The sequence below is a fragment of the Thalassophryne amazonica genome, chromosome 11 (assembly GCF_902500255.1).
Source record: "Thalassophryne amazonica chromosome 11, fThaAma1.1, whole genome shotgun sequence".
NCBI classification, from domain to species: domain Eukaryota; kingdom Metazoa; phylum Chordata; class Actinopteri; order Batrachoidiformes; family Batrachoididae; genus Thalassophryne; species Thalassophryne amazonica.
In genome coordinates, this window is record NC_047113.1 from 97,450,383 (window position 1) to 97,477,234 (window position 26,852).

At 39.5% G+C, this 26,852-nt stretch overlaps 1 protein-coding gene across 1 annotated transcript in view; it reads right to left on the reverse strand.

The window, feature by feature from the left end:
• Nucleotides 1-26,852, reverse strand: part of LOC117519619 (tectonic-1-like) — a 66,514-nt gene that overhangs the window by 19,145 nt on the left and 20,517 nt on the right. The window contains exons 6-9 of the mRNA XM_034180882.1: nt 12,272-12,384; nt 12,072-12,092; nt 5,645-5,779; nt 5,161-5,286 (exon numbers count right to left, since the gene is read on the reverse strand). Coding sequence (XP_034036773.1) covers nt 5,161-5,286; nt 5,645-5,779; nt 12,072-12,092; nt 12,272-12,384 — 395 coding nt within the window. The remainder of the gene's footprint in view (nt 1-5,160; nt 5,287-5,644; nt 5,780-12,071; nt 12,093-12,271; nt 12,385-26,852) is intronic.

Here is a 26,852-nt window from a genome sequence, read left to right on the forward strand (position 1 = left end):
TTTATTGAAATCAGCCGGTTTTTTAATCATCTCTTGCTTCTAACGGCCAGCTGACAACTATCATTGCCTGGAACAATGAGATTTATACACCAAGCTGACCTAAAATGAACCATTGTACATTAAATTGATTTTATTGATGAGTCTGACACCTTTGAAAAGTGACCAAATTACATGTATTTGTATAGAATTCGGTGATGTTTTCACCAACAAAACCAGCTCCTTGAGGTTAAATGGCCGGATGGCCGACCTTGAGAATAGCTAACAGGCTAACCTCTTGTTCAGGTGTTTTATTAAATCATGTTTGGGGACTGCACAGTGGTCATCAGAACAGTCTGCTTTGATGTGGGTATTAAAAAAATTATGACAGTCTTATTTCCTCAGTAATCGCAGATTAACTGAACCTAAAGTTATCAAGCTACCAATAGCTGCTAAACCTGCTAAATAGTGCTAACCTCAAGGCACACAGACTTTTTAGATGATATGCAAGGACAAATAACCACATAGCAAGCCACATTATTGTAGATATTTCAAATAAAATGTTCAGTCCTCCACAAGAACTAGCAGCGGGGCTTTCGTAGAGGAGTTTTTTTTCATCTGAGCAAACCGGTGATGTCATCCACAAGCAAAGCCAGTGTCGCAGACCTGCCTAAAATCGGTCCACCCTGCATTCAATGTGCATGCGTCATTTCGGAGCTCAGCAGCGTCATTTCTGAGCATCACCGGCAATTCACTGATTATCACCTCGTTTCTGATTAAACCTGCACTCTAGTCATCATCTGTCCCAGCGACAGATATCTGAAGCTTTTATACCATACGTCAACCTATACGGATTGTCCATAAATTAAATGGATTTTTCAGAGTTTCAGAGTCATACGGACGTACAAATAAAGTCTTACGGATATTCAGAGTTTGGTCTGCAGTGGCTCTGTAATCAACCGTTTCTGCAGCGCAACTCCACTTTGATGCGTGAGGCAATGAAGCCAATGCTTCGAACCACTGGCTCGTGGTTCTTTGATTCGCTGCTCTTCAGAAACAGCAAGTCCGCTTCTTAACTCCTCTCAAAGCCATTAAAATATCGTGAGTCGCTTTTGTAACTGGGACTCATGTCATGTTGTAGTCAAGAAACGACAATCGTCCTCCGTTCCGTTGGCTGCTGAGACAGAGTCCAGTCGGAATTAATAGCTTCAAATTGCTGCTTTAAATAAAATGACACCTCTTTCCAAATGCTGTAATACAGAAAATAAACTACAATCAAGTAAAATGTTTTTTTTTCCTTCCCAAAATGAGACGTCCTGCATTCTTTATGAATTAAACTGATGCTGACGTACAGCACAGTCAGCTGTAAGAGCTCAGCTCAGATGTATGGAGTGACATTCATGCCAAAATGTCTGAAAGGAAATGCTTTTGACAAAAACTACAGATTTTGTTTATTTCGATTCATTTGCAGAGATCAAGGATCCACCATGTACAGTTTATTATGTCCAAAGTTTAAGGATCTAGTCACCAATTTCATATTTATTTACTTTAAAACTCAATAAAATGTTGTTCAACTCAATTTCAATTTAACTGGCTTATAAAGTGCCAAATCACAACAAAAGCCATCTCAAGGCACCTCACAGTTCAACATAAAAAATAAAAATAAATAAATAAAAATTCAAATACATAATTATAAACAGAAGTAAAAGATTAAAACAGATACAAATGAAACCTATTCATAAGAAAGAGAATAAAAAATAGGCTTTAAGGCTTGACTTAAAAATGTCTACAGACTCCAACTGCGTCACGGTCGCAGGAAGACCGTTCCACAGAGCGGGTGCATGATAACGAAAAGCTCTTTGACCCGCTGATATAGAAAACTTGTAAAGCGTACTTTTAGTACACAAAAAAAAATTTAAAAAAATCACAAGAGGTATCAATAAGGAATCGGATTGATAAGCGGAATCAGATCACTAAGCAGAATCAATAATGGTAGCGATATAATCTTATCGATACCCATCCCTAAGAAACACTGGGACGAAGTCGAGGATCGACATGCCAGTCTGCAACATCGGCACTGGCGAGGCGATTTTCGATACATTTGATGAAGTTCTGGGGTATGTTTTATTTTGTTCATTATATTTGATTTATTTTTCATGATTTTATTAATGTATTTCCATTAGTTACACACAGTTCTTGTTTTTGTAAAAAAATAACTAAATTTGACACATTCAGTTCTATAAAATTCAGCTAGACACATGAATACTAGATCTCTATTGTCTGAAATTCAGCTGTGGAGGAAATACTAATGATCCTGAATTTAATGTCATTGTGGCAACTCATAATATGTGGACAAAAACCCAATTATGCGATACCGCTATGCAATTGTGTGTACAGTAATAAAACTGATTTTGGTGCCATTTGGAGGTTATAAGGATTTTGTGTTGATTTTATGGATTTTCTCACTTGGTTATACAGGTGGAACCTCAAAGGGCTTGACATGTATATTATACAACAATCACTTCCACATAAATTCAGCATTATTTCATAATAAAAGACGGCGGACCGATCAGAGGGCACAGCAGCTGCTGCGGCACCTACGTCATTTCAGTGCGTCAGTAACGACTCACCAATTATCACCTCGTTTTCTGGATAAAACTGACTTTATAATGATTTAAGAGGTTTTACCTGATGGTCATCTGATGGTTAATAATCCCATTAATCCATTTAATCGCTTTGGCTGCAGAGAGTCCATCTGGACCAATTTTTAGGGGGGGACCGTTCAGTCTGCGACACCGGGTCAGTGTCAGGACACAAACCACTTTAAATGAACGCTGCCAATTCTGCCAAGAAGAGGGGTCAAACATCCAGCCAGAATTATGCCAGAAGCTTGTTGATGGCTACCGCACGTGCCAAGTTGACATACAGCTTGCTAAGGGACATTTAACCAAATATGAATTAGAGTGTATTTGAGCCTGTATGTATTTATACCCTACATGGATTACAGAACATCCAAAATAAATTCAAACTTGCTTTACAATCATTTCACAATGGTAAAAGAACAGTTCATGTGTGACACACACACACACACACGTATGCTGAGCACTTGCAGAGGAAAGCACGGGCCATCTGTAAGGACAACAGTCACCCAGGACATTTCCTGTTTGCCCTTCTATAAGGACATAGGCTAAGGAACAGTTTTTTCCCCAGGGCTGTAGCCTTCAGCAACCCACCCCGTCCTCCTCCCACAAACACAAGCGCAGACATTCAGTAACAGACTATCAACATGTGCAATCAATAATACAGTCTTTTTACACATCTAAAAAAACCCTACCTCATTAAGCATCTTAATAATTTATGAAGCACTTTTTTTTTGGGGGGGGGGGGGATTTAAGGAGGTCTTGTCCTGTGAAACTGTTTGTTGTTTTTAAAGCTGCTGTTGTGTTGTTTTTTTGTGTATAGCTACAACGCCAATTCCAATGAAGTTGAGACGTGGTGCGAAATGTAAATAAAAACAGAACACGATTTTCAAATCCTCTTCAACCTATATTCAATTGAATACTAGACAACGACAAGATATTTAATGTTCAAACTGATAAACTTTGTTGTTTTTGCGCAAATATTTTCTCATTTTGAAATAGATGCCTGCAACATGTTTCCAAAAAGCTGGGACAGTGGTATGTTTACCACTGTGTTACACCAACTTTCCTTCTAACAACACTAAATAAGCATAATAAAATAAAAGGAGCATCCTCAAAAGTCTCAACCATTCACAAGCAAAGATGAGGCAAGGATCACCACTTTGCGAACAACTGCATGAAAAAATAGTCAAACAGTTTAAGAACAATGTTTCTCAATGTGCAACTGCAAGAATTTAGGGATTCCATCATCTACAGTCCATAATATAATCAGAAGAGTCAGAGAATCTGGAGAACTTTCTACACGTAAGCGGCAAGGCTGAAAACCAACACTGAAAGCCCGTGACCTTCGATCCCTCAGGCGGCACTGCATTAAAAACCGACATCATTGTGTAAAGAATCTTACTGCGTGGGCTCAGGAACACTTCAGAAAACCATGGTCAGTTAACACAGTTCGTTGCTACATCTACAAGTTCAAGTTAAAACTCTACCATGCAAAGCAAAAGCCATACATCAACAACATCCAGAAACGCTGCCACCTTCTCTGATCCCGAGCTCATTTGAAATAGACAGACGCAAAGTGGAAAAGCATGCTGTGGTCTGATGAGTCCACATTTCAAATTGTTTTTGGAAATCATGGACGTTGCGTCCTCTGGACAAAAGAGGAAAAAGACCATCCAGATTGTTATTAGCGCAAAGTTCAAAAGCCAGCATCTGTGATGGTATGGGGGTGTGTTATTGCCCATGGCATGGGCAACTTACACATCTCTGATGGCACCATCAATGCTGAAAGGTACATCCAGGTTTTGGAGCAACACCTGCTGCCATCCAAGTCAATCCAAGTCTTTTTCAGGGACGTCCCTGCTTATTTCAGCAAGACAATGCCAAGTCACATGCTGTACGTGTTACAACAGGGTGGGTTCGTAGTAAAAGAGTGCAGGTACTAGACTGTCCTGCCTGCAGTCCAAACCTGTCTCCCATTGAAAATGTGTGGCGCATTATGAAGCGCAAAATACGACAACGGAGACCCCGAACTGTTGAACAACTGAAGTCGTACATCAAGCAAGAATGGGAAAGAATTCCACCTACAAAGCTTCAACAATTAGTGTCCTCAGATCCCAAACGTTTATTGAGTGTTGTTAGAAGGAAAGGTGATGTAACACAGTGGTAAACATACCACTGTCCCAGCTTTTTTGAAAAATGTTGCAGGCATCCATTTAAAAAGGAGCAAATATTTGCACAAAAACAATAAAGTTTATCAGTTTGAACATTAAACATCTTGTCTTTGTGGTGTATTCAATTGAATATAGGTTGAAGAGGATTTGTAAATCATTGTATTCTGTTTTTATTTACATTTTACACAACATCCCAGCTTCACTGGAACTGGATTTGCAAATGTGTTATCTATTTCTAGGTTTTTTTTTTTTGTATATTTCATGTAGAAAAACAGTCAAAAAGGATAGCCACATCTGAAACACAGTAACTTTAACTCGTAAAAAAACAACATATTCATTTATTTATAAAATTGCTTCTGGAGTGCCATTACCTGGGCAAACATAACGTGAAATTCCTGTTCCAGAGGCAGCAATTCATCACGGACAAATCCAAGAACCACCGACACAACTGCATTCACTATCTCACCAGCTGAGTTGTACTTTACCACAAAACCCACCTGAAGAAACAAAACAGCTGATGATTTCACAACTACATATTTTACACTTCATTTTATGCAATTAACAATAATTGTAATTTCTGTTCTTGTTTTATTGGTAATAACATTTATCAGCTTCTATACATTAACTCTATCTTCAAATGGAAAACGTTTCTGTCAGTGTTCACTGCATCATGTCATGATACACTGTTACTCCACTAATGCATTCTGATGAAAGACAATTTTCCACACTGACAAAAATATATACTGTAGGTTTAAAAGCAGAACGTGGGACTATAATTTTTTTCTTTTCTTTAGTGTTTAATGAATCAATTATTGAAGTATTTTATGTATTGGCTAAATCAGGGATTTAACTCACCTTCAAAACCACATTAGCACATAAGTTTGGGCTCAGTAGAACAGGACTCAAGGTTTCATTAACACTCAGCTCCACCTCCGTCTGAGTGCCGTTTAAAGACTGCAGGACAACAGACACCACCTCCATGGGAATAACCTCCACAACACATGGAATGCTCATGTTAGTAACTGTTTTACAACAGAGTACAACAGTCAGATGAACTTTGAGGACAATGATACAAGATCCAGAGAAAAATGATGTTGGCATAATTTTCTCTGTCGGCCACAAACCATTTCAATGATCTGTTATTTATCACTGTACATGATGTTAACATACATGCGCAGCTGGTCTGCTCTGTGTCAGCCTGATCCTGTCAGATCTCAGAAGCTAAGCAGAGCGGGATCTGGTTAGTACTTGGATGGGAGACCTCTTTGGAACACCAGCGGCTATGAGTGTTTCTCCAGATGAAACTGGAGTTGCGTCAGGAAGGGCATCCGGCATAAAACTTGTGCCAATTACCAATGCGGATCTGGCTGTATCCGCTGTGGCGAACCCAAAAAAAACGGGGGCAGCCGAATGAACAACAACAACAACAACATGATGTTAACATACATACAACAAAATTGGTCTTCTGCATCCCAATTATAGTCCATGAGCCAGTTATCAATTTTGACCTAATCGGTAACACCGAAGGGTACTAAACGACACAATCCAGCCTCAGTGTACCATGGCCTACCCAAAAACTATGATATACATCCCAGGGTCACAGAGAGAGACAGGTCAATGTAGGGTTACACAGAGGTCAAAATAAAAAAAAAAAAGCTCAAATCACATTGAAAATATATCACATTATTTGTCTGAACATAATTCCAAAAAGGTGTAGTTTGGACTATCTATGACTGTTCCACTGAGATGTTCCACTGAGATTAAAAACCTCTTTTTCAAGGGAGTCCTGGCTAAGAGGCAGAAAAAATTACGATTACAATTACAAATGCACAGGTAAAACATTATGAAAACAATTGCAGTTTGATAACATCATCTCAAGTGCTCTCAGCCTGGACTTAAAGTTGCTCAATGAAATACTGTGAATTCAGTCAGGGATAAAACAGCAAAAATGGTGACAAAGGTCAGTTTCGGTTTGTACAGGAGTCAAAAGTTAAAGTTGCTCCAATTTCAGTAAAAATGATGCAAGTTATTGGTTGAAATAAAAGGATTAATACATGGAATAGTTTTGACTGTGTTGAATGTTTGGTCTCCAAAGTAAAGGTCAAATAAGGTCAACGTCCACTGGTATCTATGACTAAGCATGACAAATAGTGAAAATTATTTATTTTTAAAACCCTATTAAGTCAACATGTACAAAGACTTGTGTGGATTTCCTACTGAAACATGGCATACGCTAAATCCCAGAAACTGGCGTAAGCACAAAAAATATCCAGATGTATCAAAGTGTGCGTACGCATGGATCCAAGCACATTCCATTTGTACATCCCACTGAACGTGGAATTGAGCGCATATGCAGAAGTATCAAGCATCTCCCTTTCAACTCCCCTATTTAAATATGCAAATGTATGTAAATAGGCCCTGGGAGCTGGGAATCTCCCCTCTGTCAGATCAGTCAACATGAAGACAGAAAAGAAATTATACCGAGTGTGAGCAACAGATGACTGGAAATGATGTGGAGACATTCAGGGACCATTTTTTGGTACCCTGTCAAATGGAATAAACATGAAACTTGTTAATGGGAGCATGTGTGTGAGGCCGTAAATGCTGTGAGCTCAGAGCAGTGCGCACACACACACACACACACACACACACACACACACACACTGAAGATTAAAAAAGTGAGGTGAGCCGTGGCTGACAGTGTGTAACATTTACAACTTCACACATGCATTTATTGACAAATACTGAACACAGGGAGACAATCAGGGGCCTGTTAAGAAGCTCTGCAGCTCTGGTTTCACCAGCGGAACTTCAGCATCTGAGAAGCATCTTCCTTCTCAGAAGCATCTGAGAAGGAAGCACAATGTGGCTGACTCAGATGTTGATGAAGAGGGACAATCATCTCGGTAAGCTAATTGGCTAGTTAGCTGCTAACATTAACATCGATAGTGAGCTACTTACTTATATTGACAGCTGCAAATGTTAACATTAACTATACTCAACAAAAATATAAACGCAACACTTTTGGTTTTGCTCCCATTTTGTATGAGATGAACTCAAAGATCTAAAACTTTTTCCACATACACAATATCACCATTTCCCTCAAATATTGTTCACAAACCAGTCTAAATCTGTGATAGTGAGCACTTCTCCTTTGCTGAGATAATCCATCCCACCTCACAGGTGTGCCATATCAAGATGCTGATTAGACACCATGATTAGTGCACAGGTGTGCCTTAGACTGTCCACAATAAAAGGCCACTCTGAAAGGTGCAGTTTTGTTTTATTGGGGGGGATACCAGTCAGTATCTGGTGTGACCACCATTTGCCTCATGCAGTGCAACACATCTCCTTCGCATCATCCGTGAAGAGAACACCTCTCCAACGTGCCAAACACCAGCGAATGTGAGCATTTACCCACTCAAGTCGGTTACGACGACGAACTGGAGTCAGGTCGAGACCCCGATGAGGACGACGAGCATGCAGATGAGCTTCCCTGAGACGGTTTCTGACAGTTTGTGCAGAAATTCTTTGGTTATGCAAACCGATTGTTCCAGCAGCTGTCCGAGTGGCTGGTCTCAGACGATCTTGGAGGTGAACATGCTGGATGTGGAGGTCCTGGGCTGGTGTGGTTACACATGGTCTGCGGTTGTGAGGCTGGTTGGATGTACTGCCAAATTCTCTGAAACGCCTTTGGAGACGGCCTATGGTAGAGAAATGAACATTCAATACGCGAGCAACAGCTCTGGTTGACATTCCTGCTGTCAGCATGCCAATTGCACGCTCCCTCAAATCTTGCGACATCTGTGGCATTGTGCTGTGTGATAAAACTGCACCTTTCAGAGTGGCCTTTTATTGTGGGCAGTCTAAGGCACACCTGTGCACTAATCATGGTGTCTAATCAGCATCTTGATATGGCACAGCTGTGAGGTGGGATGGATTATCTCAGCAAATGAGAAGTGCTCACTATCACAGATTTAGACTGGTTTGTGAACAATATTTGAGGGAAATGGTGATATTGTGTATGTGGAAAAAGTTTTAGATCTTTGAGTTCATCTCATACAAAATGGGAGCAAAACCAAAAGTGTTGCGTTTATATTTTTGTTGAGTGTATGAAGATTTTACTAGCATTCGCACATATATGTCATGTCTTTGCTGTAATGTTATAATAGCGATGTCATGTTTGAATAGGAAATGTGATAATGCTAATGTTTTATTACGCTATGTTACAGTGCTAAAAAATAAGTTTGTCTTCAATGGATGACTTTGTTACCAAGCCCACATGCACACCTCAGCAAGCAAATATCCTGACTGTAGCAATCTTCAACATGTTGGTGATTGACAGGAGACCCCTGTCCATGGTTGGCGATCAAGGTTTCAAAGAGATGATCAAGCAGTTCAACCCAGAATACCAAGATAACTACCAACCAGTCCGCTCTCACTTCACCACAATGATGGAAAAGAAATACGATACAGCCTTTAAGAAGGTCAGTCTCTCTGTCACTCTCTTTCTCTCTCCATTTAAATTTGCTTTATTGCCATGAATGTATTAAAACAATATTGCCAACAATAACACATAGCAAAATAAGTCATTAATTAAATGACATAATAAACAATAGCAACATTCAAAGACAAATGACAGCGGCACGCTGGTGCGATAAGCCCGAATTTACATATGATCCGATTAGCCGACGAATTGAAAAAATGTGTAAGATGAAAAGCAACGTTGTTATACAGAAGCAATAGCGGCAAGAATGTTTTATCAACTACTGTAACTGTTTACTCACATTAAAGCCAATTGTGGCTGGTCAAGACAATCAAATCCTGCACCTGAAGGTGAGCGGACATAAGCACAGGACTGGCTGCATTCGGTCTCATACTTGCTGTCAGTCACATCACCGTGAGTGTTTCCTTTTGATTAAAGCGTCAAGGTTAACGTTTGCTTTGTTTTTCTTTTGTTCGTTTCAGTTTAGTTTTGATCCTTTATGCGCTCGATTCGCAGGCTTTTTGGTGAGGGGAAAAGTGCAGGATCATTCATCCATCTTTTCTTGACAATTTGTGACTCTGACCTTTTTTTTTTCCCCCTTTCGTTCAGCTATAGCCGTGTGCTGTTTGACCAGGCCCTTAAACACTAACTTATTGAACAAAGAAGCAGAGAGCAACTCACATAACATCCAATCCCACAATACCTGATTCTCTGTAAGTGTTTCTGGCATCAAAATCACCAGTTTTATCCCCTTTCTACTATGTCTTTCTGCAGATTTTGACTCATTCTGTTGAGCTGCAGTTTGTCGCCATTACAAAGCAAGTGTTTTTTGTTGTTTTAATTTAACTGCTTTACGGAAATTTGAGCCCATTTATGGTAGTACTGTATGAAAGAGCAGGAAAAATTGTGACATCTAACCTGCACCTTCAAAACACTGATTTACACTCAAGTAATTTAAAAATGCGTCAATATGCAAAAACGTGCAGTTCTCACATGCCTGAAAAATAAAATAAAGCATATGTTTGGAATTCCCCCAGATAAATGTGTTCCCTTCAAAGAAAATGAGCTGTAATTTTGCAACATGTTTCAAAAACAAACCAACATTACAATGCTGGACCTTCAGCAGAAACTACATTTTGTCACTTTTGTGAGATTTGAAAGGCGGTATAGGTTTAATTGTTTCAACACGAGCCAGATTCTTTCATTTTAGTGCATGTTTTTCCACAAGTTGTTCATTCTCCTCTGCAGGGACTCCATGTCCCTCTCCCCTGGGAAGCAGTAAGTTAAAACGACCTTCAGCTAGTTTTACTCAGTCAGCTGGAAGTCAGTTCTGTCTGTGAATGTAGACATAATTCTGCTACAACCAAAGTTTAAGCCTGAAAGAAGTCATTTTGGTCTCCTGTAGCGTGTTCAGTGACACACCCAGAGAGCTGGTCTGTGCTCTGTGTGACACATCTACACTGTTTGTTTCAGAGATGAGAGGGCGTGTCTGGGATCATGCGCTGCTGCTGCTGTAGAGTGCCACATCCACCACGCTATGGAATGATCTTGGGTTCTGGATGGCAACCACCCAGGTAAACATCTGGTCCATCCCCATCTCTCAAACATAATCATCTATCTGCTGCATTCAGGCGAAACACGTGTGTCCGCTTTAGGTTTATCCCTGTTGCTGGGGTCATCAACACTGACACAGCTGTAAGCTGGATCACAACCAGAGAAACATACCACATGGCCAAAAAACATCATAGCTGACATTCCCCTCATCATGCAAGTGATGCAACACATCTTAGTCCCACCAACTTCTTTTGACACACAGTGATCCTCCAGTGAGACCTGGTACCAAAGACATCCAGTCACATCACTTTAGGTCACAAAGATGAGCGTCCGAGTCGAAGCACCAGGACCATCATTCTCCTATAAGGGTTTCAGCATCACCAAACATCTCTGTCCAGTGACCTCATGACTTTATGTTGTTTGTCATTCAGCTGCCACCGTTTGCTCAGGGTCACCACAACACATCTACTACAACTTTACAGCAGATGCCCTTTCTGACGCAATTCCAAGTTTACCTGGTGAAACACACACACAACCCCTGTCTTCTTATGAGTTCTCCCATCCAAGTACTATTAAAGACTTACTCTGCTTAGTTTCGGAGACCTGGCAGGATCCGGCCTACACAAGGCGGAGAAGCTGCATGATCTCATGACTCTATGACCACTTTAAAATAAAATAATCTGAGACTGTAATAAGCAAATGGCAGGAATTCTTCAAAAAACAAACTTAAAGCTGTGAGAGTTCCTGTTTCCTTCTATCATTGTGGTTAACCTTGACCAAGTTCTGTGCTAACTTCACTTTTTCACAAGTGCAAAGGAGACATTACTCAAGTTTTCAGCCTGTGTTCATCAGGCAAAAACAAACAGGTGGACCTTCCAGGCTGGGTTTGTGTTATCTTGTGAGGTTTTAATACTTTCATGAAGCTCCTTCATTAACAACACACTTCAAGATTTGTTTTCCTTTGCGCCCACAAATCCCTAAAATGCTTCATATAAATGAGTTTCAGAACTGTCCAGCTGAGCAGTGACACACAAAACACAATCAGGGAGTCTGTCTTGAAAAACAGAAATAATTATTTTGTACTGCATTACTCTATGTGGTATAATATTAAGTTTTACAATTTAATTCCAGATTATCATCACGATGGGCAGACACTGTGTGTACCAATGACATACATGATTACTGTTTTTATTCAATCAGCAGCTGGATATAAATAAGTAAATAAAAAGTGAATATACTTACTGCAGCATCTTTATTCTTCCCCTGTGGAGCATAAGAGACTGATTTTACACATCATTGAGATAATTGTGCTTCCATGGAGCTCTTTTCTGTTTTAAGCATAATTACAGCTTTAAAAGAAATCCAGGACAAAAGGTGAAAATCCTTTGGTGTTAAACTGATTAAAATACTGAATGTCATGTGTGATGTTCGATGTGACTCACAGCAAAGAACTGAATGTTGGTATAAGTGTTGATGCCGAGGGATGGCAGCGTTTCGCAGACCTGCTCAAGGGCCGCACGCCGTAAACACCGACTGCTCTGATCCTTTAGGAATGCTAATGAGACAAACAGCAAAAATTAAATAAACCCTTTTTTTTTAAAGAAAACACTCAAATAAAGTAACCCTTCAAATGTATATGAAGAGACAAAAAACATGTGATAAAAGCAGTGTTGTATGAAACAGCCAAGCATAAATAATACGTCAGTGGATATGCGAGTACCACAGAACAAATCCGGTGTATAAAACAAGGCTAGCCCACTTTAATGCCGAGTATCACCTCTCCCGGAGGGATACTGTATTTTGGATTACTGTTCAGGCTAAACACATATTCAGACAGGACTAGTTTTACGGTGCATCCAGAAAGTATTCACAGCGCTTCACTTTTGTTCACATTTTATGTTACAGCTTAATTCCAAAATGGATGAAATTCATTTTGTAATTCAAAATTCTACCCACAATACCCCATAATGACAATGTGAAAAAAAGTTGTTTTTTTTTCAGATTTGTACATATGTATTAAAAATAAAAATAACTAAAAAAAAAAACAAACAAAAAAAAAACAAAGAAATCACATGAACGTAAGTATTCCCAGCCTTTGCTATGATGCTCAACATTGGGCTCAGGTGCCTCCTGTTTCCACTGATCATCCTTGAGATGTTTCTACAGCTTAACTGGAGTCCACCTGGGGTAAATTCAGTTGATTGGACAAGACACCATGATTAGTGCACAGGTGTGCCTTAGACTCTCCATAATAAAAGGCCACTCTGAAAGGTGCAGTTTTATCACACAGCACAATGCCACAGATGTTGCAAGATTTGAGGGAGCGTGCAATTGGCATGCTGACAGCAGGAATGTCAACCAGAGCTGTTGCTCGTGTATTGAATGTTCATGTCTCTACCATAAGCCGTCTCCAAAGGCGTTTCAGAGAATTTGGCAGTACATCCAACCAGCCTCACAACCGCAGACCACGTGTAACCACACCAGCCCAGGACCTCCACATCCAGCATGTTCACCTCCAAGATCGTCTGAGACCAGCCACTCGGACAGCTGCTGGAACAATCGGTTTGCATAACCAAAGAATTTCTGCACAAACTGTCAGAAACCGTCTCAGGGAAGCTCATCTGCATGCTCGTCATCCTCATCGGGGTCTCGGCCTGACTCCAGTTCATCGTCGTAACCGACTTGAGTGGGCAAATGCTCACATTCGCTGGCGTTTGGCACGCTGGAGAGGTGTTCTCTTCACGGATGATGCGAAGGAGATGTGTTGCACTGCATGAGGCAAATGGTGGTCACACCAGATACTGCTGGTATCCCCCCCCCAATAAAACAAAACTGCACCTTTCAGAGTGGCCTTTTATTGTGGGCAGTCTAAGGCACACCTGTGCACTAATCATGGTGTCTAATCAGCATCTTGATATGGCACACCTGTGAGGTGAGATGGATTATCTCAGCAAAAGAGAAGTGCTCACTAACACAGATTTAGACTGGTTTGTGAACAATATTTGAGGGAAATGGTGATATTGTGTATGTGGAAAAAGTTTTAGATCTTTGAGTTCATCTCATACAAAATGGGAGCAAAACCAAAAGTGTTGCGTTTATATTTTTGTTGAGTATATATATATATATATATATATATATACATACATACATATATATATACACATACATACATATATATATATACACATACATACATATATATATATACACATACATACATATATATATATACACATACATACATATATATATATACACATACATACATATATATGTATACATATATATACGAGGTCTGTCAATAAAGCAACGGTCCTTTTTATTTTTTTCAAAAACTATATGGATTTCATTCATATGTTTTTACGTCAGACATGCTTGAACCCTCGTGCGCATGCGTGAGTTTTTCCACGCCTGTCGGTGACGTCATTCGCCTGTGAGCACTCCTTGTGGGAGGAGTCGTCCAGCCCCTCGTCGGAATTCCTTTGTCTGAGAAGTTGCTGAGAGACTGGCGCGTTGTTTGATCAAAATTTTTTCTAAACCTGTGAGACACATCGAAGTGGACACGGTTCGAAAAATTAAGCTGGTTTTCAGTGAAAATTTTAACGGCTGATGAGAGATTTTGAGGTGATTCTGTCACTTTAAGGACTTCCCACGGTGCGAGACGTCGCTCAGCGCTCTCAGCCGCCGTCGTCAGACTGTTCAAGCTGAAAACCTCCACATTTCAGGCTCTATTGATCCAGGACGTCGTGAGAGAACAGAGAAGTTTCAGAAGAAGTCGGTTTCAGCATTTTATCCGGATATTCCACTGTTAAAGGAGATTTTTTTAATGAAAGACGTGCGGACGGATCCGCGCGTCGGGACGCAGCCGACGCGGTGCGGCGGCACAGGAAAAACACCTCCGTGTTGATAACCATTTGTAAAATCCAGGCGGTTTTTGATGGCTTTCAGTGGAGTGAGTATATGAGAAATTGTTTAACAGCAGGACATGTTCCAACTTGTCCTTAAGGCTTTCAACAGAGGTGTTTTTCCTGTGGCGGGGCGTCGCGTGCCGACGCGCGGACCCGTCCGCACGTCTTTCATTAAAAAAATCTCCTTTAACAGTGGAATATCCGGATAAAATGCTGAAACCGACTTCTTCTGAAACTTCTCTGTTCTCTCACGACGTCCTGGATCAATAGAGCCTGAAATGTGGAGGTTTTAAGCTTGAAACAGGCTGACGGCGGCGGCTGAGAGCGCTGAGCGACGTCTCGCACCGTGGGAAGTCCTTAAAGCGACAGAATCACCTCAAAATCTCTCATCAGCCATTAAAATTTTCACTGAAAACCAGCTTAATTGTTCGAACCGTGTCCACTTCGATGTGTCTCACAGGTTTAGAAAAAATTTTGATCAAACAACGCGCCAGTCTCTCAGCAACTTCTCAGACAAAGGAATTCCAAGGAGGGGCTGGACGACTCCTCCCACAAGGAGTGCTCACAGGCGAATGATGTCACCGACAGGCGTGGAAAAACTCACGCATGCGCACGAGGGTTCAAGCATGTCTGACGTAAAAACATATGAATGAAATCCATATAGTTTTTGAAAAAAATAAAAAGGACCGTTACTTTATTGACAGCCCTCGTATATATAAAAATAGCTACTTTTGTCTTACTGTCTGTCCAGAATAGGCTCTAAAACTACAAAAGGTGAACTCCCCAAAGTTACATATTCTGAACCACCATGACATGGGCTACAACCTGGTACTATTTTCAAAAAAAAATAATAATATTAAGATAATCTATATACATAAATGGCTACTTTTGTCTTTCTGTCTGTCCGGAATAAGCTCTAAAACTACAAAAGGTGAACTCCCCAAAGTTACATATTCTGAACCACCACGACATGGGCTAAAACCTGGTACTATTTTCAAACAAAAATATTAATATTAAGACAACAATATTAACAATAATCTGATACATACAGTTTTGTCTTTCTGTCTGTCCGGAATAGGCTCTAAAACTACAAAAGGTGAACTCCCCAAAGTTACATATTCTGAACCACCATGATATGTGTTACAACCTAGTACTATTTTCAAACAAAAAAATTAATATTAAGACAACAACATTAACAATAATCTGATACATACAGTTGAACTCCAAAGTTACATATTCTGAACCACCATGACATGGGCTACAACCTGGTACTATTTTCAAACAAAAAAATTAATATTAACACAACAATATTAACAATAATCTGATACATACGGTTGAACCATATGTACCTCAGTGGCAGTTGTACTCCAGCACAAATCTCTCAGCTTTAATAGCTGGCCGCTGGCCCTATGCATATATGCAGGAGCTCAGTAGCCTGCCTACTGCTATAAACAGAGCCCAGACTCCTGGGCTATCTGCTGCTGGCTAGCACACATAGCGTGGGTGTGCATGCCAGCTTGGTTGTATAACCAAGCAGATTCAAATATCCCCCTTGATATAAATGCATCCTTTCTCTGCACATGCTGCACGTGGGTGCTACAAACCTATTTGACTCTCCTTCAAAAGATTTGAACAACTCTACAAACTTTAGTGTTTTCAGACCTGTTTATAGCAAAAACAAATGTGAGTATTCTGTCATTTACTGACTAATCATATACTGAACATTTTGATTGTAAGAATATAAATACACAATTCAATACAAAGTAACTTTCTTCCATGTGCTTTGTTATCCCCATACTCCCCTCTACCAATATTACACCCATGATATTTGACACCATGTGTGAATGAGTAGATATGCCATCTTACTTAAAAATGGTCCTTAAATCTGGTTTAATCATTATGGCAATATGCACCCTCAAATTGAGATTTTTCTGTACCTAATGGCCAATACTGCGTTATGTTTATCAACTTCAAAATAAATACAGGGTAAACTCTTCATAATGCTGTCCCCAGGAACAAGGATTTAGACCTGCAGATAAGGTGCCAGCTCAGAGATGTAGATGGGTTCTCCCCATGCCAGGCATTGGTGGCTGAGAGGGGGTCAATCCACATGAATTTTGATAAAACTTATACACAATCACTATGATATAATACTTATCAGAATACAGCCTATTCCTTCTTAGAATGAAGGTTTTCACTCTTAGCAGAGAGCTTTCAACCGCAGGCTGTAAATTAAACTTTAAAAGTTTAATGGAAGGCTGTAAATTAAACTTTAAAAGTTTACTGGATAAAATATCAAGCTTTGTCTTTTCTTGCAATTTGTACATGTATTTCTAAACATTTGTACATTTTCTAAAAATAAAGGTGTAGAGTGTACATGATGTGTATCACTTGCCTAGCGTTGATCATAATGTATCAGGCAAACGCATGTTTTCTGTATCACAATGGCACTCTGCAGATCATTTGAAAAAGTGATGTAGTTCTAACTGCTGATGGGGCGGCACCCTTTCAATCAGCCAGTAAGCGGGCATAGAGCCTGTGTTCTCCAATGGCGCATTGTATATAGGCTGCTCATTATGATGTAAATATCATAAATTAAATTTTGTTATTTATCAACTCTTCACAACCTGCTGTCCTATTATAATAGTGCACTAGCTTTGAGGTTGATCTAACAGTTTTGGTATGTTGATGTTTCATGGCTCAAACTGTTTTTAGTGGTCAAACCTCTTTTTTTTTTACAACTGAAAAGATTGTTTGTTCTCTAAATATACCAATGAATGCATAACTTTAAGAAATATGCAAGGCAACATTTACACCATTTAAAGACGGAATGCCTCAAAGTGTGCAAAAAGAAACCACTACTTTTGCTGATAATGTGGCTGGCCTGAATATGGCAGAACCTGCGATCTTCCACAGTTAGTTAGTCAGATGCTCCAGAGTTGGTAACCCCAATCAGCTGTATATCCACTTTCCTGACAGAAGGACAAGGAACATTGTCTACCAAGAGGCTCTTCAGAACTATTGGTCAGTAAAAGCTACATTTAAATATATATTCAACATCTCAAATCCAAAATTAACATTTGCTTAAAAGCCATTTTATTTTTGTAGCATTCTTATAAACTAGATTTGCAATGTATCAACAATTATAAAGGTCATAACATCAATTCATAACATCAAATGAGCATACTTGATCTGCAATATAAAGTCTGAAGAACTTCATTGTTGTTTCTTGCATGCAGCAAAATTCAGTTTTCTCTCTTGGTTTGGGGATTCCACCTATTTTGGGTTTTTAGTTCAAACCTTTGCCTATTCGGACTACATATATACTTATAAGATAACTACAATTATGACAAAATATAAACTTTGGAATATTTTGTAGATTATATCTTAAACAGGTTAACCTGGGCAACGCCGGGTACCCCAGCTAATATATATATATACATATACAAACACACACACACACATGTATATACAGTAGTGTTCAGAATAATAGTAGTGCTATGTGACTAAAAAGATTAATCCAGACTAAAAAGCTTACACGTGAATGCAGCCTCTGAAAACTGGGCTTTGGAGTGTGGCTTTTCCTCAAAAGCTGCACTGACACATCCACTGCATGTTGTTGATGAACAGATAAGTTTTAGTGTCAGGTGTAAATGGGGCCAAACCAGACAGGACTTTTATGGCACTAAAATGCTGTTTGTGTATCTGTTTTTGTGCGGCGTTCACAGCACAAAGGTAGACAGAGTGAATCTTTCCAGGCCTCGGCGCTCATGAAGTAGGAAATACTTGAAGCATGTCTTAACTCCCATGGGATGCTCGTCCAAAACAGCTTAATCTCTGTGTTTTAGGTTGGTAGTTCAATTTCTGTGCTACAGTTGTCCAGTAAAAATGTCAGCACAGCAGCACAGCCTGTAGGTTTCACAGTAATGAGACAGATGATGGAAACTATGCTTAAGATGAGGCACTGAAACCAGATTTGCGAGCACTCAGTGACTGCAAGCACTCGACTCCGATGAACAGACTGTTCTCTGGGACATCCTGTAAATTTGTGGGATTCACATAAGTTGCTGGACAACACAGGCACGATGAGTGCTGTGAATAGTCGGCGTGGAGCCTCTGCCGTCTCTTCAGTGAATATTGCCATTCATCTGCAAAGAGCTCATGGAGTCAAACGTTCCTCAACATGTGTGCCAACATGTGTGCAGGAGAAGGAAGGTCCGAGTCTTTAGGGTCATGGTGCTTCTAGTCTTAATGTAAGATTTGGACACTAACCACTGTCCTATATCTTCCCCACACACACAGTCACTGGTGTTCCAAAGAGGTCTCCCATCCAAGTACTAACCAGGTCCAGTACTGCTTAGCTTCTGAGATCTGATGGAATCAGGCTTTCACAAAGCAGAACGGCTGCATTTTATTGATAACAACACTTATAATTAATTAGGGATGCACGATACACATTTTTTCACTTCCGATCCGATCCCGATACCTGAATTTGGATATTTGCCGATACCAATACTATTCCAATACCAGAGCTCTGTTTGCATTAATATTATTATTATTAGCATTATTGATGTTTTTCTGAGGATATTTTGTATTCCCAGTTATACAGCTTCATGATTAAGTGTTTACAGGAGGATTTTCTTAAAAAGGAGACCTGAAAGTTCAGCTACAATTTACCAGCAGGCACAGCTAAGATGCAAGCCAAGATTTGATGTTTTGGTGAAAGAATTACGTACTTTTTCTTAATAGACTTTTACAGACTTATTTTTATAGACTTAAAGAGAAAAGACAGCGCTCTCTCTGTCTGTCTGTCTGTCTCTCTCTCTCCTCAATTTTCAATTTCAGTGGAGTTTTATTGGCATGGAAAACATAAGTTTGCATTGTCGAAGTAAGTGTTACACAGTAAAAATTTGACATTAAGTCCTTTCTCTCCCTCTGTCTCTCTCTCTCTCTCCCCCTCTCCTTTCTCTCTGTCTCTCTCTCCCTCTCGTTCTCCTGCTAAGAGCAAACTTGGAACTTTTTGGAGACACGAAGCCTTTCAACTGTAAAATAAACTGTAAATATCTAAATTTATCATCAGTGATGCTCACACGAGGAACTCTGGATTAATACTGAAGTATTTTGATGGAGTTTTTTTCCCCATTCAGTGAATAGAAACTCTGTTCGGCTGTGCCCCTCAGCTACGCTCTGAGCTGCAGTTTCATAGTATTTCACAGCCTCAGGACACTGAAGCAGCTGACTTGTCAGCACACATTTCAATTCAGTTCATTTTTTGGAAAATACGTACTCTGAGGCACAGACAATTTGAACTCGAGAGCCAGGCGGAAATTTGCTGTGACCCGTGGCTAAGAGCACTGCTCCTCCACTATGGAACAGACCTCTCTCAAACAGCTCGCATGAGTTCAGAAACCTCCCCCTCCTCATGTTCAGCAGCAAACAGCAGAGAGCTTGCAGAAGTTGAGAGGTTTCACAGTGGCTCCTCTCCAACATCAGAAAATGCTGCAGATTGTTTCAATATTTTCTGATATTTGAATTACGTTGGTATCGGAAGCCGATACCGATACTGGATCAGATCGTTCCATCCTTATAATTAATCATGAACTCTTGGAGGATAAGAACAACCTCAAGAACACCGTCCCAACCGTGATGCATGGAGGTGGAAACATAATTTTTGGGGGTGCTTTTCTGCAAAGGGGACATGATGACTGTGCCCTATTGAAGGGAGGATGTACGGGGTCATTTATCGTGAGGCAAACAACCTGCTTCCTTTAGTAAGAGCACTGAAGATGGGTCGCGGCTGGGTCTTTCAGCATGACAATGGCGTGAAACACACAGCCAGGGCAACTAAGGAGTGAATCCGTATGAAGCATTTGAAGGTCCTGGAGTGGCCTAGCCAGTCTCCAGACGTGAGCTCAATAGAAGCCCTGTGAGGGAGCTGAAACTCAAAACCTGAAAGATATGGAGAAGATCTGTATGGAGGAGTGGACCAAAATCCCTGCTGCAGTGTGCAAACTTGGACAAGAACGACAGGAAACATCTGAGCTCTGTAACTGCAAACAACGGTTTCTGCACCAAATATTAAGGTGGGTTTTTATGTTGTATCAAATACTTATTGCATGCAATAAAATGCAAATTAATTAAAAGTGACAGTGAATCAAATAATTATTTGCCTCACTGTAGGTGCCAATGGGGGGGGGGGGGGGTACTGATATGCATCACTGATGTGAAGTCACTGTGAAGCAACACAGCAGACGTCTGAGTGACCAGCCTGAGACCAGCAGAGCAAACTACTTTACAAGCAAGACATCACCTGCTGTGCGCAGTGGTGCTGATGCATTACTAGTGGGTAAGAGAACATTAATGCAGCCTGGCATGCAGGTCAGTATTTCTGAAAAATTCTGAAAACACAACAACTCTGAAAGAGTTACATTCTTCTCTGGCTGCAGCTGGAGAATGTGGGAATACAGCAAGTTTTGCATTTTGCATCACCAGTTACACAACAGCATGGTGGAGTGGAGCAGAGAAGGATTTTCTGAAAAAGCAGACTTGAAAGTTCAGCTACAGTATGTCGGGAGGCACATCGGAGACTCGATCCTAGATCTGAGCACTTCTCGTTTATTATTGTTCCTCTCTATTTTACTTCACCTTGAACCTATCAATGGTGATGTAACAGGCCACATTTGTCCCAACTTTTCCAATCACATACACAGAAGTCTATAATTTCTTCAGAGTTGTCATGTGTGTCTTGGTGAGTTCCCTCGCAATTCTTCTTTTTTAAATCATCATTCAGATTTTGAGAACTGTCTACTCCACAGGTTTTTTTTATGACATGCAAATGAACTACAGACATACAGTGCTCTCCAAAAGTATTGGAGCATTTGTTATTTCACACATTTTAATTTGTTTATGCCATTTCAAACACAAAAAATACAAAAAATAAACATTTCTAAAATTATCTTCCTTAAACTCAAACTGAAAGTAAATTTATACAACTTCATATAGATGAATTAAAAATAAAAAAAAGCCAAAACGATGGGTTGCATAAGTAATGGAACACTTTGGTATAATACTTGTAAATAATCTGTTTTTTTTTTTGTTTGTTTGTTTGGTTTTTTTTTTTTTATGGCTGCGACGCTACGCACACTCTGATTGGCTGATTACCGGTCTGATATTTTCCCATATCGGACCGGTTACCATGACAATCGGTCTGCAATGTGTATTTTCGTTACAAACAAGGAAGCAAAAAACATGATCAAGTCGGACATGAACGTACTCTGTAAATATTTAAACAGCAAAAATACACATTGAAAGTTTACCAGAAAATGACCTTGACCATCTGTTAAGATTGTGGAGGTGAAGAAAGTGAACAGGTCTGACTACGAGCCCAAAACCGTCAGCAGCTTTCATATTTGGGCGATACTGTAAGTTTGAGTGTTTATACATATAATAGCCATGTAATAAAAAATTATTAACTTCGCTTGCTCGGTCTGTACGGGGATATCAGACTTCTGTGTTTTTCGCATGGACCGAGCGCAGGGGTTAATAATCCTTTAGTATTGGCAGTTTGATTCAGACAAGTCAGGGGATGGATACATGAACATTTCCAAGTCACTGAATATGTCTTGAAAATTATTTAAATGAATTATGAAGAAATACAAACAGTATGGCACTCTGTGGTAAATCTGTGTGGAGTAGACATTTCTCAAAAACTGAGTGATTGTGCAAGAAGGAGAAGAGTGAGGAAAGCCACCAAGACACGCAGAAGAAGTTATAGGCTTCTGTGGGGCTGTGATTGGAGAAATTGTGCACAGTGCATGTTTTGCATTTTGTATCCCCAGTTATACAGCTTCATGATGAAGTGGTATAATTTGTTAATTTTAGAAATGTTAATACAGAGAAGCATGAATTACTTTGTGTGTTAAAAATGGCATAAACAAATTCAAATGTGTAAAAGTTCAAGAGAGTGAATACTTTATCGAGGTAATGTACATCCTAATTTCCCCTAAACAAGCACGTTTTAAACATTAACGTCTGTCGACCCACATGATGGCACTGATCAATGCTACTTGCTCTGCACTAGAAAACACTTCAAATGGCAAAGAAGAAATCTATAAAAGTTAGTATGGATGCAGATATTTTTAGATATGGCCAGATGTCACATCTGATTCAAGTGCTAGCTTCAGACAAAAAAAATGTGTTAAGTGGACTGGGCCGACATTTAAGGTTGAAAAAGCTTCCATCCATCTATTTAAGCATTTGGTAGGAACACCTGGATACATTACAATAAGTTTTAAATCGGCCCAGGGGCCTGTTGCTTATCTCTGAATTCCAGTGTCTCAAGGGCATGAGAGTCGACAAGCCCCCCTGGAGCAGACACCTGTCCAACACAGGTAACCATTTACAACTGAGTGGACTGAGACGATGAAGATTAAGTGTCTTGTCCAAGGACACAGACATGATATAGCAATACGTAGGATTTGGACCCATATTAGCAGGTCAGCTCCTTATCCACTGAGCTACAATACATTAACAGGCAAGAATTAAATCTACTCTGTAAACCTGGTAAAAGAATGCCTTTGAGGAAGTGAGGGTGAGACAAAGAGGAACTAGACTCTGCACTCCCAATGCTGCCTACTAAATGCAAATGTCCCTTCATGGACAGCGACATGACACCTCCTAACCGCGCAAAATATTGACGAAGTTCCCAGATGTGAATGCATTTGCAATGCGGATTCGTGACTAAACACACTCAGAAAAACATTCACAAAATACGTGTTAAAATGTCATTCTGACCTGGATATTGAGCCAGTAAAATTAATTAACATTAAATTATATAAACAAAATATTAAACTTATAGAGCAAAAACAGAGTTCACTGCGCTTCTGTATAACACAAACAAATCTGGTGCAGCCAAGTGGGACTAATTTGTAAAAAAGAAAAATAACTGGTGCAACTGTAACCCAGTGTTAAAAATGAGATTAAAAAAAAAGAAAAAATCACAAGAGCATAAATAGTGATAAAATAACAAAGAAATATAAGTTCATAAATATGTTGACATAAACATGCTAAAAAAAGTTAAAAAGTTGTAAGATTAAGTTAAAATGTTGTTTTGATTGACACACTGAGCAACCAATAGCAGTTAAGTTTGGTGTGATATTAACCAATAAGGTCAACGGTTGAGCCACGGGGCATTGCACAATGCTGCGCCTTGCTCAGTCTCTCATCAGATGCTGACCAGAGAACTCCCTGCTCGTGTGTTGTAAGAGCTAACGTGTGGAAATCAGTTTTCTTCTATTGATACAATTGTTGCTTGGTAAGCACAAACCAATGCTATAACTGCCTGAATTATCATACGCTGCATATTTGTGACAAAGCCTTTGTTAAATCTTAAGATACTGAAGTGCCGAGTGCCCACGGAAGCCTCTGGAAACCCCGTAGCCTTGTTAGCACATTGTGCCCTGTATCGGTGAGTCCCATACACAATGAATTGTGCTAACATAGCATGCTAATCTCCGCTAGCTTTTCACTGTAAAAATGCCATTTTATTAGGCCAAAATGATTAGCTGTGTGTTGGTTAATTAAATCAGCAATGTAACTAAAAGGTACAATGTAAAGTTTTATGTTTTGTTGTAAAAGGTTGTATATTTCTGCTCGTTTTTGAAGCAACAGTCTATCAGCTAAGCTAAGCTGTTAACATAGTTCTTAAGCACTGGGAACAGTAGCTGGAAAACTACAAGTGCAATTCACTGCCACTTTCCTAATCTTTTGGTACATATGATTAGATTGAGAAGCCAACAAGTATTCCAAATGCACTTTAAAGGTGTGTTGTGTTATTTTTGATGTGTACTGACTATGCACTCCAAACAATGGAACTAGTATGATTACTGTATTACCACATTCCAACTATTTTATTTGGTATATTGATATGGTAATGATGTAATTGTAAACCTTAGGAATTCAAAATGTTGTACAACATGTTTTATTTTTGAAAAATGAATGTACACAGTAGTTTATGGGTATTGTAGTTCTATAGTACATATTTTAAGCTACTTTATTCTGACCTTATCCATAGGTCAGGTTTTATGGTTTGGATCAAAGTTCGAATTGCAGACATGCAAGGGAAGAACGGATCAAGAATTCCAGTACTGGATGGCGAGCCCCAGCCCAAAGAGTCAAATGAACTGGTAGCTTGTAGCCCGACTGGTGACAAACACATTGAACACTGAACGAACCTCTAAAAAAAAAAAAAAACACTTATCAGACTACAACAGACATTGAAAAAGACTAAAGGACTATACCCGGGTATATTTTATTTTATTTTGGGTATATTTTATTTTGGGTAAAGAGCGCTCTCGTTTATTTATTTTTTTTACATTGTATTGTTAGTTCACATGAGTTCATTGACAATCAATTCTATATAAATAATTCTTCACTTTAAATCAAAGGGTTGTTTATGTCTTATGTTGATACACCCCTAGGCTCTTACGAATCTATAATCTGTCTGATCCGGCCCATTTCTCCTCTTCCTGCTGGTACATACGGTAGAGGTAAATATATTGCCACTTCCAAATACTATAAAAGGGTCAAGAAAGCACCTTAAGTGTTACACAACACAGGAATAAGTGCCAGAAAATTTAACAAAGGTGCTGAAAGCAAAAAGTGTTCAACGGGACTAACGTTTCGATGTGAGAGTCACATCTTCCTCAGAGTCCTGCATGAACAGAGATGGTACAGCTTAAATACTGATAGGAAGCAGGTGCTTTCAAAAGGGGCATGACCATCCGTCAGACACAACACGTAAATTACCCTCGTATCTTCAGGATATCACTGATGTTTTAAATCTTATCAATAATCGGAATTGTGCAAGTGACGATATCCTTGTGTCTTTGGATGTACAAAGTCTATATACGTGCATACCTCACCACGCAGGCTTAGAAGCCATTTCTTTCTATCTTGCTGAAAGTCCTACTGATGTGCTGCCACCTTCAGATGTTTTGATTAAATTGGTTGAGATTGTCTTATCAAAAAAATTTTTTAAATACTCAGACAAATATTATCTACAACTACAGGGCACTGCTATGGCGAGTGCTTTTGCTCCATCTTACGCCTGTTTAGTGATGGGTTTTTGGGAAGAAAAACATATCTTTAGTACTGAAAATAACCCTTTTCACTCAAAAATACCATTACAGCGCAGATATATTGATGCCTAATTTGGCGGGGCACGTATGATGAGTTACATCAATTTTTGAATTATATCAATTCCACCACAGATTATTTATCTTTCACTATGAACTATAACTCTCATTCCACAGATTTTTTAGATCTCACTATTTACGAGGATGTCAATAATTCTTTGCAATCAACTATTTACCGTAAACCTCTTAGCAGAAATACTTTATTGAGAGCTGATAGTAATCATCCGCCTCATTTAGTTTGTAACATACCAGTGGGTCAGTTCTTGCGAGTTAGAAGAAATTGCAGTTCTATCACGGACTTCATGTCAAAAGCAGCCCATTTAGCAACTCTGAACAACATGGTTATAGTAGAACAATGGTAAAGCATGGGACAGAGCTCTAAATACTGATCGTGCCTCTTTACTCAAGAAAAAAATCTAAATCTTCTTCAACATCTAAGTTGTTTTTTTCTACCTGCTATACTCCATTTGCGGGAAGAATAAAAAACATCATTTATCATTTATAAATATTGGCACATTCTGAAGAGTGATCCCACACTAAAAGACATCTTTGCTGAACCGCCTCAATTTATATTTAGGCGTGCCCGAAATATTCGTGATAGACTTATTCATTCAGATATGATCAGTCCCGTCTCAACTGCCTGGCCCTCCAGCCCACCAAAAGGTTTCTTCAGATGTGGTAATTGTGCACATTGTTCAAATTCCACTAATGCTTCATGTTTCTCTCATCCTCGCACTGGTAAGCAATATCCTATTTCTTCATTTATCAATTGTAATACTACTCATGTAGTATATATTTTAAAATGCCCTTGTGGATTGGCATATATTGGCCAAACAAACTTAAATTACAGACAATAAACAATAAGCTGAACAATAAACGGCAATCCGTACTCAGAATTTAACTTATGCCATGGCAAGGCA